The sequence below is a fragment of the Sapajus apella genome, unplaced genomic scaffold (assembly GCF_009761245.1).
Source record: "Sapajus apella isolate SASKATOON/1434 unplaced genomic scaffold, GSC_monkey_1.0 scaffold133, whole genome shotgun sequence".
Classification (NCBI taxonomy): domain Eukaryota; kingdom Metazoa; phylum Chordata; class Mammalia; order Primates; family Cebidae; genus Sapajus; species Sapajus apella.
The window spans coordinates 2,380,129-2,390,838 of NW_022437073.1; the positions used below are offsets into that span (position 1 = coordinate 2,380,129).

General features: G+C 33.3%; 1 protein-coding gene across 1 annotated transcript in view; it reads right to left on the minus strand.

Annotated features, from left to right (window-relative positions):
* OLFM3 (olfactomedin 3) overlaps positions 1–9,117 on the minus strand; it is a 205,249-nt gene extending 196,132 nt beyond the window's left edge. The window contains exon 1 of the mRNA XM_032262908.1: positions 8,636–9,117. Coding sequence (XP_032118799.1) covers positions 8,636–8,704 — 69 coding nt within the window. The 5' untranslated portion in view covers positions 8,705–9,117. The remainder of the gene's footprint in view (positions 1–8,635) is intronic.
* Positions 9,118–10,710: the final 1,593 nt, after the last annotated feature.

Below are 10,710 nucleotides of genomic sequence, written 5' to 3' on the forward strand. Positions count from 1 at the left end.
CTGGAATTGGTCCCTCTAGTAATATTATTTAAATCATCATGGGGTAATTCTTCTTAATCACCTTCAACTTAGTTGGAAAAATTAAAAGGATTGTCTATTCAATTTATGTCCTCCCTTTGGGGTTATCTAGATTGCTGTTTATTCGTAATATTTAAACAATTTTATTACTGACATTTTATTCCAGAGCATTTTAACCTACAAAACCAATCTTACAAACTATTTAATTTCTGATACTGTTTAGATGTAACAGACAAATCTGTAATTCTGACTGAATCTGACTCCACTATACCTATATTTGTTTTTAATTATTAAAAAATATTCTTAATGGTGGCGCTCTGTTCTTAGAATAATGCAGTAGAAAAATGGAGGCAATATGGCTTTTCTTTATATGACACAGTGCCATTTTAAGTGTATATAGTAAGAGAAAAATTTTTAACAGAACATTTTAGATCCTAAAAAAAAAGTCAATCTTTCAAAAGAAAAGGAAAACCATAGGTAATTTACTAATTTATCAAATAAACTAAGCCTTTACATAAAATAAAAGTACGTAGTCAAAATAATGTGTACACATTAATAAAATGTTTGGATTTATAAGTCCATGCAGATGAAATTGACATTTTGTAATAAGAGATATACTAACTAAAGAAATAAGCGGATGTACTAACTTTGCCACCAAGCATCATGAAACACAAGTAATTGACCGGAGTATTAAGGTTGCAGCAATCTAAAGAGGTACCACAAGTCAAAAATAGCACTGAGGATAGTGGGGTGTGCTGAGAATTAATAAGAAATTTAAGGAAACGTAATTTTTAGCATAAGTCAAGATAAGTAACCTGGCATAAGAGTTCCAAGTCTCTAAAGTTTCTTAAAATCAGTCTTACTTCACTGCCTCATGGAAAAATGGATCAAAAACATAGATTATATTCATGCATCATGTAACCCAGGATTTAAAGTTTATTATGTGTTCCTTGACTTATTTATTCATGTATTCATTTTTTTTCATGCACAAATTACTTGTTAAATATCTTACATGAATAAGGCACTGCGCCAGCTGCTAGAAGGAAAGAACAGGATAGTTCCCAAAACAGTAAACCTGCCCTGATTTCTTAGAAGGGATAAAATACCATAAATGAAAATCTTACAATTTAGTAAGAGATATACAATAAAATAACTACTAATAAAGTAAGAAAGTAGTATGTGTACACTAAATACTATTTCAAAAAAAAAGAATGATTAGAAATTGTTTTGCATTTTGGAGTAGGGAGGAAATCCAATTCAGCCTTTGTTCATGAACAACTATTCTGTGTCAGACACAGTACCTGTAGCTAATGGCACAAATGTAAATAAAACATGATTATTTTCTTCCAGGAGTTCTTAGTTTATCAGAATTATAAACTGGGTGCAAGGAATATCAGCGAAGAATTTATGGAAGAAGGGGTACTTGAGTTGCACCCTAAAATATAGGTAAAACTTTGACATATGGAGAAAAGGGATAAGAGCTTTCCAGGGAGAAGCAAAACCATGAATACAACAGCATCTGCAGTCTTCTCTCTAAACTTATTTTTATACTTCTGAAGGCTTGGTTTGAAAATACCAGAAGGCATAGCTCTGTGATACATGCTTTACAACACCTTGTTTTTAAAGCAAAAAAGAATCAATGTTTTTGGAAAATTCAGTTTTTTATTATTTCAGCAACATTTTTGAATATTTTTATTAGGGCCATTGAAATTACTTGGCACTGTAGATAGAGATGGTCTTATGCTATTTCTGTATTTTAGATTCCCCCAAATAATCTGAAACGTTTTATAGAAAGTAACAAAGATAAGTAAAACCTCATTATGGTATGGTATGCAAGTATTTTTAAACATTTTAAAAATACTAGTTGTTCCTGAGCAGAATCTATTCTGGATATTACATATTTGCTTTTATGTGTTTTTTACTCTTCATATTATTTACATGGGTTTAGTACAGAAAAGAAAAAAATTAACTCAGGAGCTACTGAGGTGGATTTGCTACTGATGAGCAACATCAACAGAAATATGACAATAGCTAATTGAGAATCAAGTTCTATTGAAAAACTCTGTAGAAATCTCTACTAAGAAGAGCAGAGAGATCAATATTAGCAGAGGGACAGAAAGCAATCCAAGAGAAAAGAGTAGAGAAATTATGTTCCTAAATGTGATCTTTTCTCCATGACCCTCTGCCTTGAACAATTTGGGATTGAGTGAGGTAAGAAAATCCTTTTTCTTACCTTCCCTCTAATATTATTTTTGAATCTTCAAGAAGAATTAAACTACTTTCTCATTAGCGTAGTTTGCAAAGACATAAGAAGTCCATACTTTGCACACTGACCTAAAAAGCAGTTTTATCTGTTGGTAGATTCTTTGTTTAAATGTATCTTTCCACTCCATGATCTCTTCTCCCTGATTAGTTTAAAAGTTCTTTCCTTGATGTGGTTGGGCTTTGATATTATGAAACCACTCTTTGTGTTTTACATTTTTACCTAAGAAACTTGTAAAGAGTTGGATATAATTATGATGTAAACTTGTAAGTTTGGCAAGTTTAAACTGGAGCTTTGACCAGTATTATGGGCTGGTCCTGAGACACTATGCTGATAACTTTATACAATATTCACTTTTTGCAAAGCTGAGAAAAGGAAACAGCAAGAGTGAAGGAACATGATAAGCCCTTTTTATTATTATGAGTCCTTAATATATGGCCCACAATAGACTTTAGATTTAGTTATAGGTTGATTGATATAAGTGGAATATTTGTACTACACTTTATGGTTTAAAATAAGTTTTCACATATACTAATACCATAAGCAATTGTATAAGCTCAATTGCTATTATATTATTTTATTATGAAAACTGAGCTTCAGACAGGTTAACCCACTACTGAAAAGTTGTACTATTAGAGCTGACAGCCAATTCTTATTTCATGTCCAGTTTCTGCTTTTACATTGGTTTGAAAGTACAAATTTTAAAACTGTATTTAAAACATTGTCATAATAACATTAGTTTCATTAAAAATGTACCTCATGGTTTTCGATGCATAAGTGGGGATAGGCTGAGTAGATGAATGACCAGTGTTAGGTGAACTAAAATGTTCAAGGATCACCATTTCAACATCATATTTTAGCTTGAAACAAGGGTAATGATTGTTTACATAGCTTTGATATTGTCCTAATACTTTAACACTATCAGGAAACAATTTCACTCAAATATACGGAAATGTACAGATAATCCCATTGATTCACTGTAATTAGTTTCATCTAACCTTCCAAGACAACAGTCTAGTTTTGTGTCTTTCCCTAGTTTCACTACTGCCAACTAAATTGTGTTTTGTTTTGCTTTTAAGTAAATTGATGTTTAATAACTTTTGTTAAATAAATCAGATGCAAATTCTTGCTTTCTAAGCTGAAGCTTAATCCAGTCTCACTTATTTCTTTATAAATTTTCTTAACACAAAAATTGAGGCTTTAAAAATAATTGCCAGTCTAAAATCCTTAAGGATGTGCCTGCCTAGAAGAGTCAGCAACAGAATATGAGTTACCTTTTAAATGTAGTCCTCCCAAATACTTTTCACACCCCTTTAATACACCTAATTATTCCTTTCGTATGGGATACAAGTTTTTACTTTTTCTTAGATAACTCTCAGTTAAATAAAATACTTGTGGCTGAAGTAGGAAACATGTTGGCTTTCAGACATACTAGATTAATGAATGATCTCTTGAGGGAAGCAATATTTGATAGGTGAATGGATAGAAGCCTGAGCTTGTGTATTTGCATACAGGAGGGAAGCAGGGTAATGAGGCAGAAAGTAGAAAATTTAAGGCTTTAAAAACGAAACCTAGAAGATGAAAACTTCATGATATTATCCAGGGAGGCTCATCCTCAGGTCTCACAAAGATTATGATATTGCCAACTAGACTCAACAAAAGAATTGGTCAATTTTGGATAAATGGTCAGATATTATCAAAAAGGGTCATTCTAGAGCTTAACAAAGTTTTCAGAACATCTAGGCTCCTCACTCTATAGGTATAGACATTGAAATCACAGCTTCCCTAAAGTCACATATATGTATATCATCAGTAGATGAGGCAGGGTCCAGAAACGAGGACCCTTGAACCCCCTTTGTGCGCTTTGCTTCCCAACAGAGCATGGAGCATCACAATATGCCACTTTGTAAAGAGAATAGTTGCAATGTTATAAGCAACAAGAATTTTAAAAGATAAACAATACCATTTAACTGTTTCAAGTTTTCAGGAGAAAGAGAGAGAGAATACTTCTAAATAAAAGTTTAATTGGGTTAAGGAAGATGAGAACATATGAGATCAGGAAACTATTTACTCTTTCAAAATATAAACAGGCTGCCTTGAACTCTTCAGTTTTTGCCATATCAGGGTTTACTGGTATACAATTACAGGTCCTTGCTAAATGACAATCCATATTTTCTGTTCTAATTTGAGTTGATTCTGTTATGAAGAGGATGTCTCTATCACACAGGAGAAACAGGAAAGACAAATTTTTAAGGTGAATTTTTTAAAGCAAATAGTAATCTCAGTTTATGTGGCTTGCTTTTTTGCTTTTTCTCAACTTCATTTAAAAGTAGTGAGAACAAGAACTTTAATTCGATTTATGTATGAAAGCTACTCTTAGGCAAATTGTCTTTGATTATTTTCTTTAGCAATATCAAAATGTGAAGGTTGTTATGGCATATTACACTATGAAACAGTCCACAATATAATGATTAAAATATTCCTACTTTCTCATCATGCTTACAGAGCTTTAAAGCAATTATCTTATTTAGGGCAAGAGATCTAATTGTCTGGGTTGCCATGGACAGAAAGAACAGTTTGGTGATGGAGATTACTACTGAATCATGGTTATATTTTATGTGGGTAATGTGAGCATGTATCATGCAGATAAGTTTTAACATATTTCTACGTAAGAAGATAGTAATTATTTCCTCAATCTCAGCACAATTCCCCTGATAGGGCATTTTCTGATAATTTCTCATTTAAAGTTTTCAGGCATAATGATGCGTGGATATGGCCATGTCACCTCTTTTTAAATGTTCGTCAAATATCTGTCTGGCTCCAGTGTCAATGTTGTGTTTGAAACCTGCACAGCCATGTTTATATCATCCTATCTTTATAGTTCAGAGCAGAGAAATTCATGGTTCTGATTCACAGGTATTGCTGTTTTGGTACAATGTTCAAATAATGGTCCACTGAAAATCTTCTTGCAACAGAAAGAAGTCCACTCTCCTACTATCAAGGTCATTACTGAAATCAATGCCTTCAGTTTAAAAGCACAGAGATGCCATCTAGCAGCCGCCCTCAGAAATTTCCTACACAGTAACAGTCCTTTCCCTATAAAATTGAGCAATAATTAAATTCCTATAAGCTTTCAGTGTTTGAAATTTTGCTTATAGAACAATGATTTTGCATATTGTCTATAATTCAAACACTCCATTACAAATGAAATTAACTGACATCTCTTAAAATAGGCAGTGAAATACATCTGAGTTTTCTAAAAAGAACTGGAAACTTACTAATTATAATTTAATTAAGAAAACATATTTTACACAAACTTTCTAAAAGAAAAATTGATCATCTGTCCCTACAAAAATATAATTAATTAATTATTGTGAATTGTCTTTCTTTTTGGGAAGAGAATACCAATCTTGGCAATATTTTGATACAGTAAATGAGAGAAAAGAAACTAAGTAAGCTCATCCTATGAACAATGAAACTTGGGCCATTTTATAAACAATATTGACTTTCAAGTAACTTATCTTACCATAAGATGGCGATACTTAAGCACTTTATAAAATGCCGTATAAGACCTGTAAGCTTCAGTGACAAAAAAAAAAAACCTCAGCATTATAAATGTAAACATTATATGGTCTTCCATGAAATAGAATTGGCACTGTTGTTAGAAAACCCAGTTGTCTTCAGATAAATTAATATATAAGAGGTGCTTTCTAAAATTTAGATTTCCAGTATTTGATATATGTGAAATCCCATACCTTAAAAAAAATCCATTCAATTTTAAGAGCTCTTCTATTTTGCCATTTTGTGCTTATCAATGTGATATGTGTATATATATATATATATATATATATATGTATTTGTTTATAATAAACAGAAAGTATAACAATATAGAATAATACTTAAACTAATTTGAAAATTTGATTATGATGTGTCACTCCTAATGTATTAGTATGTAAAAAAGCAGCTGGTTAGCATTTCTGTTCATTTAAGTTTTATCACAAATCTTTTCTTATTTGTTCAAAAACTGTATTTTTATAGTACTATATTATTGGATTTTTAATTTCACCAGATATAATTTGCTTTACGAATCCTGATTTTTAAAATCTAAGCCCTTAAGTGACTAGCAGAATAAAAAAAAAATTTTAGAAAATTATTAATATATAAACTAATTGACAATTATTTTGAGGGCACAATGATGCCATCTGTAATTTTTTTGGAGGATGGGCAATATAAATATATGTTATATAAATATAAATATATAATATAACACAAAAGCAACTTCTCCTCATTTTTAAGCAGTATTTTGTCTAAAAATCCTAAAACTTTTTACAACATTAAAATTACCTGTTTTCAACATTTTAAAATTCTCTCTAATGTTGTCTATGATGTAGAACAAATATCATCTTTTGAAAAAAAAAATCATCGTTTGTTCTTTGTACACTGTATTGCAGTATGTAGAAGCTGAGAAGGATAGTTTGAAAAGTTAATGTATGCCTTCCCTGGATTTTTCAGCTCATTTGTGGCAAATATGCACAGCTCATTCTGAAGAAAGTAAAAAGTTTCATAGCACTGAATACACACAAATAAACTCACCCAAACTAGAAAAGATTATATTGACCAAAAGTGCATTGCTTATTTCAAAAATTTTTCTCCATGTTTAACAGAAAATTATCTATATGTTTAATTTTGGAAAGAAAGGGGTGTAAAGCAGTGAAGATATTTACGCATCAAAGATACCAGACAAATCAAATCACATATAAAACTGTTAATGAAGCTCTACATTTCTGAATTTATTTTAAAGAATGACAAATAAAACTCAATTTAAGTCAAGTGACTTTTTCTGCAGTAACTTAGTGATTAACTTTGCTTTTAAAAAAATGTTTTACCAAGAATACTCTCAAATGAGATATATAATGGAATGTATTTAAAAGTTTCAAACAATATCATGTAAAAAGAGTAGCATTGGATAGAATGTGTCACTACAGGGTGCAGAGTCAGGAAGAAAAAAAATTTAAAACAAAATCAACGCTTTTACTTAAGTGTAAAATGCTTTAAAGTTACATCTTTAAAATATTCTTTTAAGATTATTAAGATGGCATTCACATAGTGTGAAGCTTTTACATCAATAATACCAGTACATTCAAACTTTAAAATAAAATGAGTTTATTCTCATCAGTTCCCTCTAAATATGAAAGAGTACAGATATAATCACAAGTATATATGACATGATTCTAAGTTTTAACTATATACTATATTAGGCCTAGAAATATCACAACCACAGTATTAAGTTATGCTTGGTTACATCTTAGTTCCATTCAGTAATAAAAGGAAACTTAATTTGTCTACACTACACACATGATGTAAAGCTTTAAAAACAACTTTATAATATTCCAAAATATAGCTTTAATTAGTTTTACAGCATGGCATAATTCTTCCTATAGTATCAAATTGCTGTTGACCAGTTAAATAAGTAAAATAATACATTGTATCTCATACTCTTTTTCACCAGATGGCTTCTCTTATTCCCTCTCATTATGATTTTCTTAGAATGCTGAAGCTTTCAAATTACCTCACTTTGTCATCAAGACTTTTCTCAGACATCGTTGAAAATATTTGTCCATATTTGCCATTGCCAGTACTAAATAATTTTCAAGAGTTCAACATTTATGAGCTAACTCATCCTTCCTATTGCCCTCCTTAGTTTGTTAAGATTCTCACTTCCTGTTTCTTAACAGTGGTAATCAGAACTTCCTCAGTGCCCACTATTTTCTTAAGGAAAAGAAAGAAGCAAACACAAGCTCCTTTCACCAACGCCTCTCAGCCATGGCAGAGAGTATAGCTCTGCTGCTCTGCCGTGTGTGTTATAAGCAGCATCCCAAATGTTTTGGACACAAACCGCAGCACGTCTGCGATGGGAGTATTATTGACCAGGATCAGCTGGAAAACGCTTCCCTGCTTTCAACAAAGAAACGGTTCACCATGTCCTAATACATGTTTATAAATTGCATTGTTTCCACCCGCAAACTCCTTTGAATTACCCGTCCGACTTAAAGAGAGCATGAAGCAGTTGGACACGGAATAAGCTAAATTCCCCGGAGAGCCGCATTGCTCGCTGCCCATGCACATTTTATTTTCTCCTGGTCCCTCCCCCCTCTCAGTAGGACTCTACCTTGAGGAGCTATTCCTCCGGTAGTTCACCTTGTTATCTTCTAAGCAGTGGGGATACGCCAGGCACCATAAGGTAGCTGAAAGAGCTGTCTCTCGTGCCGATTTTGGCATATTTATTTGCATTTTTGGTAGGTTTGTTACATATTGCACGTTTATTTCAAAAGAGACTCAAAATATTGTTCATACCTTGGAAGGGTCTAATCCAGCAAGCAAAGACAGCAGCAGGAGATTGAGAAGGCTGGACGTCGCCCGCATTCTGATCTGGGTTTTTGCCCCCTCTTTACTCTCTTTTATGTGGGCACTCCACTCACTGCAGAGACCTTTCCCTCGTCAGTTGCACTTTCTGCCTGCCAGTCAGAGCAGAGTGGAAGCAGAGGCGGCGGCAGCAGCAGTAGCAATAACAGCAGCAGCGGCAGCGGCGGCAGCCGCCCTGGGGGGCGATCATTCCGCAGGCATTCTCAGAGCTGGGAGTCCGGGAGCTCTAGAGAGTGGGTTGGGCTGCAGTGGGCGCTGGCCGCGGTGCTGAAGCTCCTCCAACCTGCGCGCCCTAGTTTACCCTCTCCCCTGCGGCTATATAGCCAGCCCACCTCAAAAGTTTTGACCCAAGGAATAAAGGGAGTAACTGCTGAGAGAGGTGTGGAGACCTGGACAACGGATATGACATCACTACAGCTCCTGGGGGTTTCGGGGGGATATTTTGAGGGGAATTTGTTAAGCAAACAAGGATTGACTCTCGCGCTCCAGTTCCAGTTTGCCGGCAACTTGAGCTGCAGAGAAGTAGAGAGTCAGCTAAATACAGGATTATGAAACAAATAGTGCACTGGAACCTTCTGCTGTCATTGACAGAGGACTTGATATCGTACTTAGTGCTTTAAACAAAGTTTGCAGTGCAGACTATCAGTGTGTGTTTGTCGTCCAAGGCACATGGATTTTCAGCTGTTAGAGATAAATGTGGTAATTTATAGATGTGTGCAATCATTTATGAATAGCTTATTGAAATTGTATGTTTTGATTAGGTATTAATGTATCTATCTAGGGATTTTGATCATCTAAAAACACTGCTTAAATAAAGAGGTTTATATTCTCCTTTTAGTTATAAATGGTATATTCCATTAGAGATCCCCCGACTGAATTATCCTCACCTCCCCCCCCCATACACACAGCCATACCTAGAAACATAGTTTTTCTGTCAGTCTGACTTGTGCTTTTACTTGAGGAAGAATTCACTGATAGAAGGATAGTGGGATGGGAAAAGTGATTATTTCTAAGCTTTCAAATACTTCTGTAATCTAGGGCTCAAGAAAAGGTAGAATAGTTGCCTCACAAGAGCAAAGAAAGGGTAAATGGCAAACTAACTCTCTTACCCTGCATCATTTAACTTTACTTGAGCAATTTCATTCCTTTGAATATAGAAAAATTGTGTTCTCAGTAATATAAAAAGTTAGGAAGAAGTTGGCAGCCACTCTGAAACATCCCTCTCGTACAGTTATGCCTTTAGTATTTCCATCTTCTGTTGATTTTTCTAAAAATTATGCTTTCTAAGGGTTAAAATATATAAACTGGAGCTGTGGACATTGCTTTCTTTTACTTCCACATTTTAAATACAATAAATTGAGATATCAGACACATACCGAGTACAAAATCTCCATCAAACTTTCACTGAAAATTCATCCTATTTTTAAATATAAGAAATCTCAATTAGGACTCAAATACATTTGAAAGTCATTGTCCCAAAGAATTTACACCATATTGCATCTGTTCTTATCCTAATATTATATATGTGTGTATAGTTACTCGAGATCTTTATTTCCTATACACATAAATGGCATGAAGTTCACTGTATCTGAAAATTCTTTTTGAAAAAATGGATCATGCATAAAATAGAGATTGTAAAATCATAGAAACGAAGTGAAATTTCTTATGATGCTGTTAATTTAATGATAACCTTAACAGTCATAATCATATTTAGAAGTTCCCATTATTTTCTAGCAGAAAAAGAAGAAGAACTTTTTTGGGGGGGGCGGTAATAGATACAACTACAGAGTTGTACCACTCTTTGGGATAACTTCCTAGAACATATTTGTCAAAGAGTGTTTTTCTTTTTACATTTGTTTCTTAACCTAAACTTTTTCTACCTATCTACAGCTACATATTTATCTATCTATGTAGCATAAAATCAGCATAATTTTTCAGTAAATCACACATAGAAATTATTGAAAATTCTGCATCCATTTAAAAATATTTCACATGACTATTGAGAT